This window comes from Anomalospiza imberbis, chromosome 14, assembly GCF_031753505.1.
Source record: "Anomalospiza imberbis isolate Cuckoo-Finch-1a 21T00152 chromosome 14, ASM3175350v1, whole genome shotgun sequence".
Taxonomy (NCBI): domain Eukaryota; kingdom Metazoa; phylum Chordata; class Aves; order Passeriformes; family Viduidae; genus Anomalospiza; species Anomalospiza imberbis.
In genome coordinates this window covers 15,896,262-15,915,322 of record NC_089694.1, presented here as the reverse complement: position 1 = coordinate 15,915,322, position 19,061 = coordinate 15,896,262, and the positions used below count along the sequence as shown (strand labels likewise).

The 19,061-nt window shown below is 47.3% G+C and overlaps 2 protein-coding genes across 3 annotated transcripts in view; one reads left to right on the top strand and one right to left on the bottom strand.

Annotated features, from left to right (window-relative positions):
* The window catches only part of SPRY3 (sprouty RTK signaling antagonist 3), a 315,558-nt gene that overhangs the window by 137,521 nt on the left and 158,976 nt on the right, over window positions 1-19,061 (bottom strand). The gene's annotated exons all lie outside the window — the stretch shown is intronic.
* On the top strand, window positions 1,653-18,952 carry LOC137482639 (SLAIN motif-containing protein-like). 2 transcript variants are annotated; one of them, XM_068205139.1, is made up of 8 exons: window positions 1,653-2,353; window positions 10,406-10,539; window positions 12,568-12,717; window positions 14,967-15,107; window positions 15,667-15,984; window positions 16,788-16,925; window positions 17,006-17,315; window positions 17,925-18,952. In XM_068205139.1, the coding sequence occupies exons 1-8, from the start codon at window positions 1,674-1,676 to the stop codon at window positions 17,989-17,991; spliced, it is 1,938 nt and encodes a 645-aa protein (XP_068061240.1). In that variant the 5' UTR covers window positions 1,653-1,673; the 3' UTR covers window positions 17,992-18,952. The 2 variants fall into 2 exon arrangements, with proteins under 2 accessions (XP_068061240.1, XP_068061241.1); XM_068205140.1 differs by lacking the exon at window positions 12,568-12,717.

Genomic DNA, 19,061 nt, shown 5'->3' with positions numbered 1-19,061 from the left:
GCCCTTGGAAGGGAACCGATTTTTTGGGCGACCCATCTCCTTAATTCCCCTCCTTGAGCCTCTGTTTTGCTCGGACAGTGGAACTCCTAGAACTCTCCATGGTATATCCTCTGAGTTGCCCATCTTTGGGATATCTCTGGGAAACACAGTGCTTCCTTCCTCGGAGATCTCTTTGGAAATCACACCGTGCAGTTACCCGAGAGGATCCTGTGGGTTTGTAGGAGTGGGAATCCATGCGAGGAGCTTTTTGAAGCTGGCACATGGGTGGGAACGGGATTGCTTGGTAACTCCGTAGTCAATTTCCTTTCCCCAAGGCAAAATGCCTTCAGCAGTGCTGCTTACCGGCAGGGGTTTGGAATATGGGTGGAAGGTGTGCTCTGTTTGCTCACAGCTCTTCCTAAGGGCTGTTTGTGTTTTTTTATTAACTCAAGCGGAAGCTGAAAATTTGCATCTTGCAGATAGAGGACCAAAATAAGAAAAAATCAGGTAAAAAACCCCAACAAAACAAAATGTATTTTTAAAGAGATGTGCCCAGCTATTGCTGTTACAAGTGCCTAAATAATAGGGAGATGCTGAGGTACCTATGAGGGTGTCTGTTTGTAACCTTGCTTTGTGTGACACTGAGTTTTTGTGCTTTCCTTTGCCCACTGTCACATAAAAACAAATTATATTTTCAGGCAGCAGAGGGAGGGGGAAGAACATCCACAGCCACAAAACGTCAGGGTTTGCAGCTGTAACAAGTGCATCAGTTTTTAAACTTTGAATTGGCTGTATTGACTCACTCCCTCTTCTCTCAGTCAGTTTGCCCTCCTTCTGCAAAACAGAGAGGATTTCTGACTTTTAACCCCTTTTACTGTTCCGTGTACTGTTAATTAAGGGATTTTCAGTACTAGGGGTTTTCAGTGAAGAGTCAGTTTGGAAATGAATGTGCCCAGTGAAACTGAGAACTCACGTAAATCAGGTGGGGGGGAAAAGCAGTGTTTGCTCATGTTGTGAAACTAGTGTGAAATGCACCTTATGCATAGTTTTTTGACTTAGTGGAGTATGTAATCTTAAGTTGGGATTTTTTTTTATTTTCCCCTGTTTGCACCCCTCTCTTTTCAGTTATAACAGGAAAATGCACCAGTAAAAACGTTACTTAATCTTATTTTCATGTACCACAGTAACTGCAGTTCCTGTTTGTTTCTTTGGTATAAGGTGATACAGAAATCTTTCCAAGTTTTTTCTGCTTTTCCAGGATAAGCCTGGTAATGAACAAAGGATGTTTTCTCCATTTTCTTGATGCTGTTGTTGTCTGACGTCAGCCCCTTATTAATGATGTTTCCTGACTTTGCTCCATCAGTGCTTTTCCCAAGTATTTTGTTGGTAAACAGATGGAAACTAAACTATTGGTGGGGGATTAAATCAGCTTCCGTCTATTAAATTCATTGATTCAGAACAGGTGCACATCCTTGCAGTTCAAAAAGAAGAATCTGTGGGCTTTGCAATTTTCAACCCTAATTTCAGTCATTCTTTTTGGATTTGGATGACATTCAGACACCTTCCACCCCAGTGTAATTAGCTGATGCTTATAAAAGCCAGAATTTTTGGTGTCTTAATTCCATTTGCCTAAAACTCTTGTGGACCTCTGCTGTGTTTGCCGTGCCTTGCAGTGGGACCGGGCGTCCTGGAGGATGGTGGTGCCCGGGAATGCCCCGCTGATCCAGCAGGACCCCGCTCTGGAGCCGGCCCTGGGCAGAGACGCCCCGGAGCACCCGGCCATGGGCCCAGGCACGGAGCCCCCCGAGGACGTGGGCCCGGAGGTGCGGAAGCTGCGGGAGCTGGTCCGGAGGCTGGAGCTGGACAATCAGCACGCCAGGAGCAGGAGCAGCAGGACCCTGCTGGGGACAAATGTGCCAGGGGACATCCGTGCCGGGGTGGGTAACCACGAGCCTGGCCTCAACGGGATGGAGATCAACAACAGCATCAACGCCATCACCGAGCAGCAGGAGTTGCAGCTGATGGCAGATCTGCGCAGCCAGCTGAGCAAGATGAGGCAGGAGGAAGGAGAGAACAACTTCAAAAGAGGCTTGGATGCCCCAGTGCAATACAGCTGCAACAGTGCCCCTGAGGAGGTGTCTCCCAATGGGGAGCAGAGCCACAGCAATGGCCAGTGTCCCTCACCTGTGGATACAAGTGACAGCTCCGAGCTCCTGGGCAGCCTGCTCATGGCAGGGATCCACGCCCCGGCTGCAATCCATGAACAGAATCCCAGTGAAAAGGGTGCAGATCTAGAGGGGCTTCCGAGTCACGCGGATCTGGATGAAGTCAAAGTGTTAGAACTGGAAAATTGCCCTGAAGAGGAGGATTGCTGGTAGGTACCCCCAGGCCTGGGGGAGAGGGGCATGCTGTGGTTAGGTGAACAGTTCCTTTAAAGCTGTAAACTGATTTCTGAACAGGACTTGGATTTTTAGCAGCAAGAATGCAGTTCTCATTAGTGACCGTTCTTATTTTTATGTCCATTGTACCAGACCATTATTTTTTAAAAAATAAGTTTACCTGTAGGTGCTGTTTTTTTCTCCCTTCCTTCCAGCCACTGCTGCAGCTTCCTTTCCTTCTAAGTTTAGTTATATATAGCACATGCAGATGAATGAATAATGAAGCTTTTAAACCTTGAACATAACTGTCAAATACCATATTTTAATAACAATTTTGTCAATAAGTATCCCTAGACTATCTGGAGTTTGTGGCTTTTGCTAGGACCTGAGGATACAAACCGTTCCCAGCTCCTGAAGGCTGTTTCTTTCCAGTTAAGCACCTCTTTTGTTCAGAGACATGAACTGAACCAGATCAATGATGTAATCTTTAACTGACCCGACTCTCTGGGACTCTCCCCTCCACCACCAGCCTTGTTTAGAACTTGTTTTATAAATCAGTAGATTAACAACCTTTGGGAGGGCAAGGGAAATGTAAAGTTTAAGGCTGATGCCAGCTCCCGCAATAACTGGGACTTGAGATTTTACCCAGAGTTGTTAATTTGTAAGACTTGGGAGGAAGAGCCTCAGGGCTCTGCAAATTGGGTTTCAAATTTGTGTAGCCAGATGAATCTGGCAGCAAGGACAGGGCTACTGAACACAAACCAAACCTTCAGCTCCAAACATTCATTAGCTGTTAAAGGGAAGGTAACGTTTTTGTTAATGGAGTGGAGCTCAATGAGGTCATGGCATCAGCTCCAGCCTGAATCTGAGGTTATATTAAAATGTGATTTTTTTTTTTTTCATTGCAAGTGTACGTTTAAAACCCAAATCCTGGTTCTAACTTATCACTGGAACTCTTCAATATACCTAAACAGCATTTTGAGCAGTTTTCTTATAAATAAATAAGGGAATGTATTTAACAGTTTGCATATGGAAGACTAGCTTTATTATTTCCATGTTAATGGAAGCAGCCAGGTTTATATTCACATTTATAGAGCCTGTGACAGGGCAGAGTTCTCAAATCTTTTGAGTCTCAGAGGCTGAGATTTACCCAGGCAGGGGATGCTGCCCAGTGAAATCAGGAGAGATTCTGTGCCTGGGAGTTCTGTTCTTTGACCTTTCCTTCAGCTGGTGGCTGGTAAGGCCCTTCTTTCCCAGGTACACTTCACTCTGCACCTTGTAAGATCCTTGTGGGTTTGTTTGCTCTGTTTTTTTGCCAGATTTGGTTGGAACAGGGCAACCTGTGACAAAGAGGCCCCCGAGGAGTTGGTTAAGGGTGGTGATCCAGAGCACTTGTGCAAGTGCTGTTTCCATAAATTATCTTTGATTGTGCTGCATCCCTTCCATCTGTTCCCTTTTCCTCTTGTCAAACAAACCTGCTGAAACAGGAAGCTGCTTTTAGTGGTGGCTTCTTGTTCTGGAGCTTGTTCTGAAAGTGGGGAATGAATCCTGTGTACAATCAATAGTGCCTGTGTTCATTGCCAAATATCCCAAACTGTCTCCATAAACACATCCCACATGCAGCCCATGTAGGTGCTTGTGCTTTCCCTCAGCAAGAACCAGTAAACTGCTTGAAGGGGAGGGAGGTTTTTCTTAAAACAAAAAAAACCCTGACAGCTCCAACAATGCCTCTTGATTCTCTGAATTTCGGATCAGCTCTAACAAGGTGGCTTTGCTGATGGGGGCAATATTTAGTGCTGCCTGCATTGAGCAAATCCAAAGGGACTAGCTGAGTGTATTGTGTATTTGCAGTCCTTTTAAAAATATTGTACACCCTTCTTCCCTGGAAGAAGGATGGAGTGGTCAGAGGGTTTCTTGCTGTTCTGTGCAGGTGGAGCTTCAATCCCTGCTCTATTTTGAAATTATTCTCTTTATTCAGCTGGAAGTTGCATAAGTTTCTGTGCAGCTCCCTGGTTCAGCAGCTCTGAGGTTGTGTTTTGGAGCTGTATTTGCAGCGACCGAGCTGTGTGAAACCCGAGGCAGAGCCCACTCCCAGCTGCTGTAACTCTGCCCTGGCCTGCCTGGCCTCGGCTGCTCCCTCAGCTCCCTTTCTCAAATAGCTGCTCAAAATTGTAAATACCCTGGAGACCAATCCCATGGAGCAGGGCTCTGGCACTGAGGAGCTCAGTGATGCTCCTCACCTTGGACTTGAGCACAGGGCAGCTCCTGAGCTGTTGGGAAGGCTTTCATCCAAATGCCCTCTCACGCAGGGAACAAACCCGATCTGCTGCTGACAGCATTACACTGGTTGTGTTCCCAGTGTTTGTCATTCTGGGGTTTTTCCATGAGGTGAGGAGAAGAAGGAATCCCTGGCACTCAGGTGAATCCCTGAGTTGCTGCTCTCATTCCCAAAAGTCTGTCTCGACTGAAACTGGGTCATGCTGTCTTCTCCTCAGTGTTGTGTTGTCTCCTGCCTGAATCCGTGCTCAGCACAGCAAGTGGGGTGCCCTTGAATTGGTGCTTGTAGGGAGCAGGAGCGTGGTTTGCTCTCAGAAATGACACTGTGGGAGTTTCCTAGGTATGTGATTTGTCAGCCTTTGCTCTGTGTCCAGTGACCTTCTTCTATGTTCATGTTTAAGTCTTTTAATTCAATGTACTGGAGGAAATCATTGCTGCTTGTACAATCAGAGACAGGGAGAGAAATCTTGGAGAAGTTCCACCACGTGAGGATATGATGCTGCACAAAATCCAGGAATTCTACCGGTGCAGCACCTAGTGCCTCCAGCTTGGGGGAGAAGGTTACTTACAGAGTGTTTCTGTGTAATCCATTTATACTCTTCACATGCTGTGTTGTAGCTCCCCTGTGATCTCTCCTGGTGACAAGATCTACATGACTTAGAAACAGCAATTTGCAAGGTCTTGTTCTCTCAGACTGGTCATTTTATGAGGTGTTTTTACCACTGTTGCATTAAATAATGCACAAGTGACTTCTCCAAACCTTTCCTGACTGGTTTGAGGAGAGTGTTACCTGTTTCTGCTGGGTGACATCTGCCCTGCTGGGACAATCTCTGGGTACAGGAGCTGCTTCAAGAGCCAGTGCAGCTCTGTGGGAGTGTCCCCAGCACCTCCCTCCGGGCAGAGCTGAAAGGCAGGACCTGCCTGCTGGTGACATCGCGTGCAGAGCTCAGCCTGGGAGGGGGAGCTGCTTCTGATGGCAGAGCCTGCCTTCCCCTGGCTCAGGTTGGGAAGTGCTCCAGCCTATGGCTCCTGTTCCTCACCTTTCTGTAAAATGAGGGGTGGGCAGGGAGATCCTCAGTGTCAGAGGCAGAGAGGTGGGGAGCAGGCTGGCCCTGCTGCTGCAGGAGTGCTGGGGTGTGTGTTTGTCTGTGTGTTCACAACATCACTCTGGAACTGCACCCCAGCTGCCTTGTCATCGCTGTAAGGGCTGCTGGCTGGGTCAGGAGATTAATTTAACATGAGCTTTATAGCTGCTCTGACTTGGGGACTGATTTTTGGTGTTTTGTTCAGCAGGATTAGTCCCTAAATAGACATGAGAAAGTGTCTTTGCAGTGTCATTTTTTCCTCTCTTTGTAATTTCTTGGGAATAAAGCTCAGACCTCTCCTTGGGCTAACAGCAGAATGTTTTTGTGTGGAGTGTTCTCCACAGGATTTTTCCCTTTTTTTTTCCTTTTATGTTCCTGTCATTTCAGAACCTGGGTAGTATTGTTTCACTGTGGCTTTCTACTCCAGTCTTGTCTGTGTTAGGATTTCTATTCAGCAGGATTGTTTAGATTTGATACTAGCACAGCATAAGCAGAGTACTAAATCTGAAAATCAACTCTCTGAAGTCTGATATGTAAAGGAAAGGAAAATGAATGTATTACCTGTTTGAAATCCATACTTTGGAGAGGAATTTAGCTGCCCTTTAGCACTTGAAGGAGGTGTATCTCATAAGCCTGAATTGTTCTAAACACTTTCAGCTATTTGAGGTCTCCTCCTTGCTCTGTTGTGTATAACTCAAAGGTCTGCAAATCAGTGCAGTGTTTGCCATTTTTGGAGCTGCTGCAGACACTGGTGCCAAGTGCTTTGGAAGATGGATAATAACCCAAGCTGTGTCTTCAGAAATGGGCTTTGCTTTACGCTCAGTTTAATTTCCTAATGCACTGGTTCTAGAGCCTTCTGCAGCCTGAATTCTGCTCTTAGGATTTATAGATTTCTGCTGCAAATACTCTGCCTGAGCAGGATCTAAAATTCTCAAGCTTTCACTCTTAGACCTGCTCTGATCAGTTTTTCAGTGTGGGGATGCTTTTTCTCGGTGCATTGTGCAAGTTGAGAAAGTTGGTGTGTTTCCTGCATTTTTGGGGTTTGGATTTTTTTAAAGCAGGCATTTCAAAATCCAGCAATAGTGGCCATTAACTCTTGTAAATCCTTCTGTGACATTGATTCCACAAAGGAAATAGTATCTCTGGAATATTTCTTGGTTTTAGTGCTCTGGACTATGTCAGAATAAAGTGCAGAGTGTATCATAAATTTATTTGTGAATGGCTACAACTTAATGGAAGAAAAAATCCTTGTGGTACTGGGTCCTTACCAGAGATGTTTGTCACAAAATACTCTGTTTTACAGGGTAAACACAAATGTTAGTAAGCAGAAACTAAAGATACTTTATTATTGAAGGGCTTCCTCTCAGAAGCTGAAGAAAATCTCATTTGTATTTAATAATTTATACGACAAACCCTCAATACATCAAACTGGGAATATTTGCCCAAATGTTTAATTTGTGCATTTTGTATGAGGCCTTGTAAGTATCTAAATAACCAAATTTCATTTGCAATTTGACAAAAGAAAACGTTCATGGACATTTAGAGAGAACACCCAAACTGCTGAGCTGGAGGAGCAAATTGCAGGGTAAGGCTTGGTCCTGAGCAGGACTGTGTTCAGCTCTGCCTGACTCTGGGGCTGCTCCTGCTTTTCCAGTGCTTCTGGGGTTCGGTGAACCTGGCAAATCAAACAGCCTCGAAGGCTGAAAGTACCAGAAAGAAAAATTCTGAGTGTTTTTAAACAAAGCCACAAGTTTTTAGCTTTTCACACCCTCCTTGTTCCAAGGTTTTAGCTCCCTGGATGCGAGGCTGGGTGACTGGTGGGGGACTCTGGTCACTGGACTTTCCTGAGCCTAGGAAAAGGTGACTTCTGGCTCTTAATATGTCCAGAGAAAGATTCACATTCACATATTTGAGGGGCTGGTGCTTTTAGTTTAGTGCTGTGCCAGCACCTTTGGAGAAGTCAGGGTGCTGAGCCCTTCCCAAAGCTCCTGCAGAAGGAAAATGGGAACCCTGGTGCTGTGAAATCAAACCAGAATTCCTTTTCTTTTTAGCTAAGTTGCCTGTCAGTGCTCTGAAGAATTGAGCTGTGTTCACTTAATTGGGTTTGGGGAAATTGTGAGAGCTGCTCTTGCCAATGGACTTGTCAGCAGAAAACATCAGAGTCCTCTGACCGAGCTCAGAGGACTCCACAGCTTTGCTCCATGTGGGAATGGCTCTGCCAAGCAAACAAGTGTTGCCATCCTCAGCAGGGATGCTCCTGGTGGAGACAGGGTGAGGAGCAGGGAAGGAGCTGGGCAGAACAACTGGAGCAGGGCAGGAATCTCTCCCTTAACCTGGAATATGTGCAGAGCAGCCTGAGCTGCCCTGAGGAGGCTGTTGGCCTCTTTTTTGTGTGATGGTTTTACTGCTCCTTTTGCGGTCTGAGCTGTACAATAAATCCAGGGAGAGGGAGCACTTTGCTTCCTGGGTTTGATTGGATTTGAGAGCTTGTAATGCTCATTTCTCCGTGCAGAAACGCAGCAGGGTTGGCTTGGGGGGTCTGCCCTGAGAGGTGCTTTTGGAGACTCAGGAATATTTGCATTAATTCCTCAGCATTTATTTTGTCACCAACAAATTAGCCTTTGGATTTTTTTATTTGCATTTGGGTTTGTGTAAAGCTTGGTGGGGGAAAGCTCCTGTGTGAGTTGTGACTAAAGAGACTGAGTCTGTTCCCTGAAAAAGATGGCTCTGGCCACAGGCAGGGCTGGCAAGTCAGGAGTGGTGTGTCAGGAGGCAAAAAATAGGGAATAATGTCCTTCTGCAGGTAACAAACAGTATTTTAAGAGCTGTTGCATGCAGTGATGCTCCATCTCATAGACCCAAAACCAGCCAGGTCTGGGGAGTGTTGCTTTCTGCATTCCCTGTTATCTCTGCCTGGGTTAGGGTTAGGGTTAGGGTCAGGGCAGTAGGTCATGCAGGCCTGTACAATATTTTAAATATCCCAGCTGTTTATGTTCTGTCTTGGCCAGGTGTTGGTGTTACAGCCAGGACACCTGACAGCTGAGAGTTCCACAGTGCTTCTCTGTATTTTAAACCCAGCTTTTCAGGAATGAGTGGGATAATGACTGACATTCGTGCTCATTTACAGCAGTTATGTTGTGGAAATCAGTGTTTCATAGGTTGGATCTGAGCTGACTGTGAGATAATGAGTAACTGGAGCAGAAAGGCTCAGTGTACCTTGCTGCAGGAGTGGCAAAAGTTGGGGGAGAGAGGAGGAGGCAACTGAAGCACAGGCAGACATCTCTTGAAATCTTTACTCCACCCCCATCGTTACTTTATGCTTAAATACAGGATTTTGGCCTGATGAAAGTGAAATCCTCTGGATGCATCAGTGAGGCCAGCTTTGGGAACACCATAAACGCTCAGGTGTGGCTGTAGGTGGTTTGCTGGTGACCAGGAGGGTTCTTTGTCACCTGGGAGCAGGTCCTGAGGTGAAGGAGCAGCAGGAGAGGGAGGTGCTGGTGGGAAAGCAGCAGTTGTGTGATTGTGTGCATGGGAGAGCTGCTGCTGGAGATTTTCTGGTGCAGAGGGAGCAGCTGAAGGCTGTGCCAGCAGCTCATCAGAGCCTCAGGAGAGGGGGAACCTGAGAGCCAAGCCTGATGTCCACAAATCACAGAATCCCAGAAGGAGTTTTGCTGGCTGGGACCTTGAAGACCATCAGGTTCCAGATGTAGGTTGAGGTCTCACTGCCCTCTGCACCAGGGTGTTCTCCAAGTGATCTGCAAGAATTAAGAACAGTTTCACTTTAGGATGTACAGAGGACTGATTTTTCTTTCCCCTTACAAGTTTTGAATGTGTTGCTGAACAGCAAAAACATTAAAAATAGGAACTGCTTTTTGCTTTTAAAAATTCAAATGTGGGATGTGTAAATAAAATACTTGAGTTGCTTTTATAGCAAAGGTTCTTTCAGCTTTGACCTTTTCTCAGAGGGATGTTCTGCTTTGGAAATCTGGTGAAGATGTTGCTTTCCACCCAGTCCCTTGTAAATAATCCAGGAGTTTAAGATCATTAAATGTGTCTATCCATAAGGTTAATCCTGGGTGTCCATGCAAAGTAATGGAGGTGTCGGAGATGTGGCAGACACTCAGGCTGGAGGAGAATTTATCTGACATTACAGGGCACAGCCTCCTGCCTGTCTGGGAATGTCTGAATCCTGCAGTGAAGGGGTTTATCCCTGGAATCTGGGAATGCACCTTCAGGTGTCTCAGAGCTGCTGGGAGGACCCAGCTGTGAGGACACATCCAGAGGATTTTAAACAAAACCCACAACTCCTGGAAGGAGATCACCCTGCAACTCAGGTTAGGAGCACCTCACACCCCCACTGCCTCTGAGGGGGGAGGTTTTGGAAGAGGGGAGTAGAGGAAGAGACAGGTGAGTGTTCCAACAACTTCATTTCCAGCAGTGTTGCAACAGCCTAGGATGGCACCTTGCCTTGCAGAGCCTGTGGGTTTCTATGTGAAGCCATTGAATTTTCCTGTTGTGGCAGTAAACTTTCTTCCTGAGTCTCATAATATGAGATTTAAACCTGGATTTTTTAATTTGGGTAACTGTTGGTTCCCGATGGCTACACTCTAGCAAATGCCAATTAGGTAGCTGTATGCTTTGAATTAATGAGTTTCTTCCTCTCTCCTTTGAATCCTTGCAAAGGCTCTATGTGTCTCCAAGGAAATCCATGGATGAGAAAACAGCCTCTCCTCTGAAGTGGTGCCGGCAGGTGCTGGATAACCCCAGCCCCGAGATTGAGGCTGCCTGCAGAACCCTCATCAACAGGCTGGACCAAGGTAGGGCAGCTGCAGCCTCTGCTGCTCTGGGGTCCCTTACAAATCTCATTCTAAGCAGGAAAATCAAGCTTAGTGTTGTCAGGCTCTTGAATTATAAAGTTTTGTTAATATTTAAACATTTTTTAAATGTAAGAAATGTGTAGAGGAAAAAATGTGCTGCTGGGGAGTGGGAAGAGAGCCGTGGAAAACTGTTCTTGCAGCTTCTTTCTGGAGAACTCCTGGTGCTGAGTGTTCCTAGTGGTGATGATTGCTCCTCTGGATATTCCTGCTGGATCTTCTCAGCTGCTCTTACCTGGGTGAAAAAATTGTCCGCTGCTCAAAGTTTACAACAGTGAAATATTAAACTTGAAGAAATGGTGTCTTTTGGAAACCAGGTTTTTCCTCCAGTTTATCGTTCCCTAAAAGCACTTCCTGGTGGCTGTGAGCTGTGTTAATCCTGAAGGGAAATCCATGATTTCATCTGCGTGATGCAAAAACCTGGAATGTTGTGTGCAGTGGGGACATCTCTGATCACAGGCAGTGTTCTGGGGCCTGGCTTTGGGGCCTTGCTTTGCCACCTGGGCTTTCAGTGGTGGGAGAGCTCTCACAACAGATGCAGTTCACAGGACAAAAATGAATTTATTCTGCCCCTACCTCTGTCCTGCATCACCTACAGTGCACCTGGTGCATATCCTGCCTGTGTCAGTTCAGATGACCCCCAGGTTTGTGTAAAATGGGCTGGAGGTCCTGACAGCCTGGACTCTGAGGGGTTGGAAAGGAATCAGTAACTGTTTTTTACCTTCTCTAGATTCCCTCTCATCCAGCTCTCCTGGTCAGGACTTGCTGCAGCTGCAGGTTTATTGCAGAGATGTGCTGCAGTCTCCTCTGTCCAGCTGGACTCAGGAACCTTCAGACACAAAAGCTGTGTTTGGAGGAGTGACACTTCTGAGAGAATCACTGTTAGGAAGTTCAGGGATATCCCTGAGCTGCTGGAATCCAACCCCAGCTGGCTCCCCACATTGGTGTCTGAGGGCTTGTCTCCATGGGAGTGCAGAAATTCTGATTTCAGTTTAACCAACAATTCGAGCCCTGTGGTTTGGAGTCTGAGGTCACTGCTTTGGGGGTTGGTCTGGGTTATTTTAGTTTTCATTCTAACAGTGTTTGGCACTGCTTGAGATCTTGAGTTTAACCTTGCATTCCTGACTGGAGATAACTGAATAGACTTTGTGAACAAACTTCATTTGCTTTCATAAACCATCTGTGCTTAGAAATTGGAATGAAATCTATTTGATAACCTGCTTTCTCTCTGAAATGTATCCGGCTTCAGTTGTACTTAGTCTGACCTGGTAATATTTGTGGCAGAAATAAAAAAAGAAAACTTAATATGGTGAATCTTCATTATATTCTTAGCTGATAATCTCACAGTAGGGAGAACTGAGTTCTGTGGGCAGTTCAGCAGCCCCTTGAGTATCTCCAGATCATGGTGTGAGTAATTTCCTCAGTGATGTAGCTGCTCATTTCCACCTCCAGTAAGGATGGGGGCACTTGGTTTTGCCACCTGCCTTATTTTGGTTCGTTTATGAACATGTGAGTGTGTGTGAGCTAACAAATTTAATTCAAAGAGTTGGTTTTTATATTGGGTTGGCATAGTTTCTGTGGTTTAATACTGTCTTGGTTCCATCACAAAATTTCAGAATAACACACTGCTAACATAAAGTTCAGTGAGCTCTCTAAATGAGGGGGTTTAGCAGTGGCAAATAGTGATGGAAATAGTCATCCATCCAGCACTGGCACTTTGTGAAATCTATGGCTTCTTCAAAGCCAAGCTTGTCAGGAGTTACTCTTGGAATTCGTCAGAAGGGACAAAAGCAGTTAAAGGACACGAGTGGGGGACTGGGCACTGCTGCGCTCTCTGCAGCGTGGCAGGGAGCACCAAGTACCTCTGCTGCAGAATTTAATCCTGTTTGATACCTCTGTATCTTGTTCTTGATCTTGCTCTCTGTTTCCAAAATGCTAACCTTTGTGGCTTTTTTGTATTTTTCCTTCTAGCCAGTAGATGGAAAAACCTGTATTGCAGCCCCCTGGCATCTCCCAGCGCACATAACCTGAATTCCGAGGCAGGCTCCTGTAGCAATGCACTAAACTCTCCTGGGCACCTCAAATCGACTAACAAAGCACTACTAACCTGTGGCAGCTCAGGTATGGCATGGCACTGCAGCACTGGGCTCTTTAAAATGCAAGGAGAGTTAGGGATTGACACAGGGAAAAGTTCTCATGGCCACTCGTGGTGTTTTACCCTTCTCATTTGCTCTCTTCCTCACCCAGGTTTCATTTGTGTGGGAGAAAACCTCCTTGCATTCTAAATGTCCTGTCGTTATTTCTTGGTTTGGGTTTCTCTACTTTTTCTCTTTCTATATATATATTTATAAATTGTACTAATTTTAAGTGGCTTAAAATAGAAAACAGCTGTTGGGGCAAAAATATATTGCTCTTGAATAATGTTGTAGTCTATAGACGTGATCTTTATAGAGTCACTTGGATTCAGTTTTCTGGGGAAGGTTTCTCTTGGGAATATTGATCAGTGCAGGGAACAAAAAGCTGCCAAAGTCTCCAGGGTAAAGCCTTCAATTGCCTGAGTGGGCAGCTAAGACAAAATATCAAAAGTTTTCCTTCAGCCTTAATCGTGTGTGGAGAAGATTCCCTGCCTTAGAGGCAGCTTAGCCACAACTCTTGTTACAGCCTGATAATGAAGCTCCTCCAAAATGCTGTGGCCTGCAGCCTCCCTGTGCCTGAGGAGGCAGGAACACCCTTCCAGGAGCACCATTTGTTATCCTTGCTGCAGTTCCTGCTGTTCCCAGCACAAAGGCTTTGCCTCTTGGCTCTGCTATCAAAGGACTCTTCCTTATTTGTTTGTTTTGTGTGGAAATTGCTAAACCCTACTTTGCATGTTTCAAAACACAAAGCATGTTTAACAGTCTCTGCCTCCAAACTTGATGTTAAATTAATTTTTTCCCCTCTGAAAAAAGAAGGGATGCCTGTGGCTGTTTTCACAGGTGCAGGTTTGTTTTTGAGGTCTGATTTTCTGCTATAAATAGAAATTAACACTTATCTCTGTTTTGCAAACAAAAGGATGCACGTAGGACTGAGGATTTTTGCCAGCTGAGCTCTGCAGGGAAACATCTCTAAGGCAATTTCTTGTTTTTCATATGAGGATGGGGGGCAGTCCAGGTGTCTGAGCACCTTTTCACCCAGAAGCAGCTCCTGATGAGTAAAACCAAAGTGTCTTTGGCTTCTGCAAATGTGCTGGGTGGGAGGGCAGGGCCAGGACAGGCTCTGTCCTCTCAGAGCATGATGAGTTCACTTCATCTCAGGTGCCTCTTCCCTCTGCCTTGTACAAGTACTAAGACGAGTTTAAAGTTTCCTGCCAACCTGACTGACTCAAATCTTATTTTATTTCCAAGAAAAAATAGCTTTCCTACCTTTCAAATGGAAAATGTTTAACAGTGACTTCCCTTGAAAACCAAACCAACCCTTTTGACAAAGCCCAGATGTGGTTTCTGTTTGAAAACCATTATCAGCTCAGCTTTACTGATGAAAGAAGGAGCAGTTTTTTCCCCTCCTTGGCTATTTTTAACTAGACCTTCAATTTGAAATGCAACAGCAAACTGAACAAAGTTGGATTGGGAGTTTTGCCTTTTAGAAAGCTGGTCTCAAAGTCCAGCTGGATTTTTAATCAGTTTTGAAGGGGCTGTTAATTACAGCAGGAAACCTGTGCTTGTTCATTCCACCACATCCTACAGGTGCAAGCCCTGCTCAGGATGGATTTATTTCAACTCTTAGTCTTTTCCTGACTCAGGAGGAAAGAAATGGGATTTTATAATGGAATCTCTTGACTTGGAGTGTGTGTGCAGCATAGACCCAGCTGCACCTTTATTAAGGTACAGCCACACTTCTGTCACTGTATTATTTCAGCATCCTGAAGCTCACAGTTTTCCTGCCATGTTCTGAGAAGACTTGAAGGCAGGGCACCTCCTGAATACTCAACAGTGATGTTAAAATAAACCATTTGCCAGCAAAGCTGAGCAGCCCTTTCCAACTGTGATCAAATCCAGCCAGGAAAAAGCAGCAGGTTCCCAACATGATTTCTTCAACCAGCTTGGAAGACAAGTAACTGCTGACATGGAGAACCCAGGTGTGAAGTTCGGGTGTAAAATGAATTTCATACATGGGCACTGACCAAGCTGCTTCTTGCCAGTCAACCTCACATTCCTTCTTTGAAAAACACCTGAAAACAGCAGGTTAAAAACAGCGTGTTGGAATTTCTAAAATCTTATTTCTCACAGCTGGACCTGAAGCTCCCAGCTGCACTGCTGAATTCCTGGGACAGATCCCTGCTGCTCTTGGTGGGCTTGTGGGTGTCTGACTGGGCTTGTGTCCCTCTCCCCCAGGGTACCTGAGCATGCACTCGGCCCTGAGCTCCCAGTCCTCAGTAGACAGCGAGCTGAGCACCTCGGACGACTCCATCTCCATGGGCTACAAACTGCAGGACCTCACTGATGTCCAGGTCATGGCACGGCTGCAGGAAGAGAGTGAGTTTTGTTTGTTTGTTTTGGGCAGTTGGGTTTTTTTGTGTGGGGGGGGCTTTGTTTGGTTTGGTTTTGTTGGGGTTTTTTTTAAGTTGCTTATATATTGTCAGGCAGGAAAACTTCAGTAAAGGCATAGGCTGGTGGGGAACTGTAAATAACCCAGGTGCCACTCAGGCAGGTGTATTTTCATGGTAGACAGGCTTGAAGTCTGTGTTTCCAGCTTTGAAATGCTGGTGGGTGCAGAATAAATTAAACTAAAAGATTTAACCTCTAAATGAGACTCCTATACCGGTAAATTAGACTCCTATATCTACTTAATCTGCTGGAGCTTGGTGGCAATGTCCTCAGTCTCAGGTGGGATTAGGGAGCACTGCAGCTCCCCTGAATGCTAATTGTGCTGTAATTAAGCAGTGCTGATGCAGGTGATGCTGTTCCTGCTGATGGATTCCAGGGAGGACAGGTGTTAACCTGACTCTGCTTCCAGTGTGAAACAAATCACCACCAAAGCATTGCTTTGGGATTTGGGGTGTGTTGTTGGAATTCGTGTCTCCCGTGTCCCCAGGCCTGCGGCAGGACTGCGCCTCCAGCTCCGCCTCCGTGTCCCGCCGCAGCTCCAGCGCCTCCCTGCACTCGCTGCGCCGCGGCACCTACAGCGACCAGGAATTCGACACCTACAGCCTGGAGGACGAGGACGACTGCGACTGCTCGCTGTCCTTGCGCAGCGCCCACCGCTACTCGCCGTCCCCGCTGAGCTCCCCGCGCTGCCAGTCGCCCTCCTCGGGCACGGAGCTGGGCAGGGCCGCGGCGTCGCGGCTGCGCGCCCCGCGCAGGGCGGTGCAGAGCCCCATGCAGGAGCGCCTCAAGTACGCCAACAGCGAAGGTGAGGGTGATCTGAGCCAGGGAAGGGGCTTCTGGCACACACGGATCCCCCTGCAGGGCTCCGGGCTGGGGGCCTGGAGTGCTGCTGGGCAGGAAGGGAGCTGGCGGTGCTGGGTGTGGGCCAGCACCTGCCCAGCAGTCAAGGCCAAGGGACGCGGGCTGGATTGAGAGTAGGATGGTCATAGGACCATGGCAGGGATTGTTCCCTGTGCTGGGCACACCTCGAGTGCTGTGTGGAGTTCTGAGCCACTCACTACAAAAAGGACATTGAGGGGCTGGAGTGTGGCCAGAGGAGGGAATGGGCTGGAGCACCAGGAGCGGCTGAGGGAGCTGCAGTAGTTCAATCTGGAGAAGAGCAGGCTCAGAGGAGACCTTACTGCTCTCTACAACTCCTGACAGGAGGGTGCAGCCACGTGGGGGTTGATCTCTTCTGCCCTGTCCCAAGTGAAAGGACAAGAAGAAATGCCTCAAGTTGCACCAGGGGAGGTCTAGGTTAGGTGTTAGAAACAATTGTTTCCCTGCAGAAGTGGTCAGGCCGTGGAATGAGTTGCCCAGGGAGGTGGTGGAGTCACCATCTCTGGGTGTGGCACTTGGGGGTGTGGCTTAGTGGTGATCATGGTGGTGGTGGGTTGATGGGATGGTCTAGAAGGTCTCTTCCAGCCTCCTTATTCTGTGATTTCAAAATCACTGCTGTTTACTGGAAGCTAAGAACTAGCTACAGACTGCTCTGCTTTTAAGTGCATGGGTTTTTCCAGAGAGCCTTCAGCAGCAGCAGCAGGGGGCTGAGGCTGTGTTTGCTTTCAGAGGAGCTGAGGCACAGCATGCCCAACCTGGCCCGCAGCAGCCTGCGCGCGCTCGAGGCCGTGCGGAGCAGCCGCAGCCTGGAGTCCGACCTGCAGGTGCCCAGCAGCCGCATCCCCAGGACTCAGCAGCGGTCAGCAGGTCAGTGCCACGCCTCCCACACGCCTCCATTCCCTTCTCTCCTTAGCCAGCCCTCAGAGGTGCTCTTGTGTCCCCTGCAGGTCTGACTCCCAGCAAGCTCAGGTATTCCTCGGGGGCCGCGCAGTCCCCGCTCACGGGGCGCCAGCCCGGGAAGGCGGCCTCGGGAGCCAGCTCCCTGCTGCCCGGCAGGCAGGTGGGGAAGCCCTGCAGCTACACGGCTCCTGTGCCCCCAGTCCGCAAGCCACAGCTCCACACGGGCTCTCCCAGCAGCAGTTGCACTTCCAGAACCACCACCATGGTCACTGTGGCCAAACCCTCTGCTCTGAAAGCACGGCCGGGTGTGGGAGGGGTGGCCGTGCCCAAGGGAAAGGCAACGCCCCCGTCCAGGAGGTGAGTGGGGACCTCTTTGGCATTTTAGTAACTTCATGCCAAGCTTCATGGGAGAAAGCAGAGCATGGGGAGTGGTGTCACAACACTTAGAGTTTTTGTTCTTGTTGCTTGTTTTTTAACAACTGTTATGCTACAATTCATTATTGAGGGAAATTAAATTGATTCAGAGTTACTATGATATGACTGATATCAGACTAATGAGCAACCAGTGCTTGTTGATCTTTTCTGTCCCATTGAAGCCTTACATTGAAATGTATCTACTTACTTTAAAAACATGAAAAAGGGAATTTTTAATCTCCTAATTGATATCAGTACTCTACATACCTCATTATTTTCCATGTGTTCAGTTATATTTGCATGGAAAAATATTTCTCTTGGACTCAGTCACGGGCTGAAGTCACAAAACTGTTAATTTGGCACATATTGGTGTTTAAGCATCCTGTAACAGCTACTGAATTTCCTTAAAGTGCCTCAAGTTGGTGTTTGCTGATGCTCAGGGTGTGACAGCAGCACTTCACCCATAGCAGGGGGATGTTGGTAACCCAAACCTGTGTCCATTACAGGGCTTTTCCTGGGGCTGTCCCTGACATGTTGTTTTGTCCCCCCCAGGTTCCTCCAGGCAGCACAGACCCCCCAGGCCCCCGAGGATGACTCCTGGAAGGATGGGTGCTACTGACAGCTCAGAACATCTCCGTGGAGCAGATCCCAGCTGGCTGGGCATGACCTCACTGGGAAAGGCCCCGAGCCCCTGTCCCTGCAGACTGCTGTACATATCCCAAATTCTGTGCTCTCCACACCTCCCACCTCCCTCTGCTCTGCCAGGAGCTGGGGCTGGGACACACAGCTCCCACCTTCCACTGAACCCTGAGTCTTCCCAGGAAGACTGGAAAAGCCTTATTTCATCCACACCCCAGCTGCAGCCCTGGGGAAGGTCTGTCACCATCCCCTCCCAGGGATGCTGCAGAGCTGGGGGTGTCCTCTCCGTGCCAGAAGCAGCTCTGAGCTGGTGCTGTGGCAGAGCTCGTAGAGAGTAGAAACAGTGACATAGGTGTTAGATTTGAGACTTTTTAAACCCAACCTGATGTACTCTGATATTTGTCTGGAATTCTGGAATTCAACTGGGTTTTGGTTTGTTGTTGTTTTTTTTTTTACTTCTGTATAGAATGTATTTCTGCTACTTTTTAATGTTTGGTCTAGAGCTGCAACAGGTTTTTATAATTGTAGAACACTGAGCTGTTGTATCCAGGTGTCAGCACAGGTCATGAGGATGAGTACACAATATTTGTGTGGGGTGTGAACAGGCAGGGACAGGGATGCCAGTTAAAAACTGCTGGGCACCAGCACCTTACCTCAGCTGAGCGAGCTCAACACCACTTAAGAGTAAACTTCTTAAAAATCCCCTTCCCTCACAGTTTTGAAGTGTTGGAGATCTCAGCTGGTTCCCAACTGCCCTGACTTTTGTAGAAGTTTTCTACTGTCTCTTAAGGATTCTGTTCCAGTGTCCTTTTCCTCAGCAAGTGCTGGATGCTACAAATACAGTCTTAGTCCAGGAAATATGCACTGATAGCAATGTTCTCCCTGCCATCAATGTGACTTTGATAGTGTAGTTTAATAAAATGTTATGGTGCTGAAATAGATCTGCTTTATTCCAACAGTGAGTTTTGTGCCATGAATGAGGCTTCTCCTGGCAGAAAAGAGCTCTGCAAGGATAAACAGGGCTTCAGTAATGTCGGGTAGGATGCAAGG

What these genes read in the sequence shown, in the direction of transcription:
- LOC137482639 (XM_068205139.1), top strand. Translation starts at nt 1,674, where the DNA reads ATGGTGGTGCCCGGGAATGCCCCGCTGATCCAGCAGGACCCCGCTCTG. An exon ending in GACTCAGCAGCGGTCAGCAG is followed by an intron (nt 16,926 to 17,005) that starts GTCAGTGCCACG and finishes TGTCCCCTGCAG; the next exon opens with GTCTGACTCCCAGCAAGCTC. An exon ending in GCAACGCCCCCGTCCAGGAG is followed by an intron (nt 17,316 to 17,924) that starts GTGAGTGGGGAC and finishes TGTCCCCCCCAG; the next exon opens with GTTCCTCCAGGCAGCACAGA.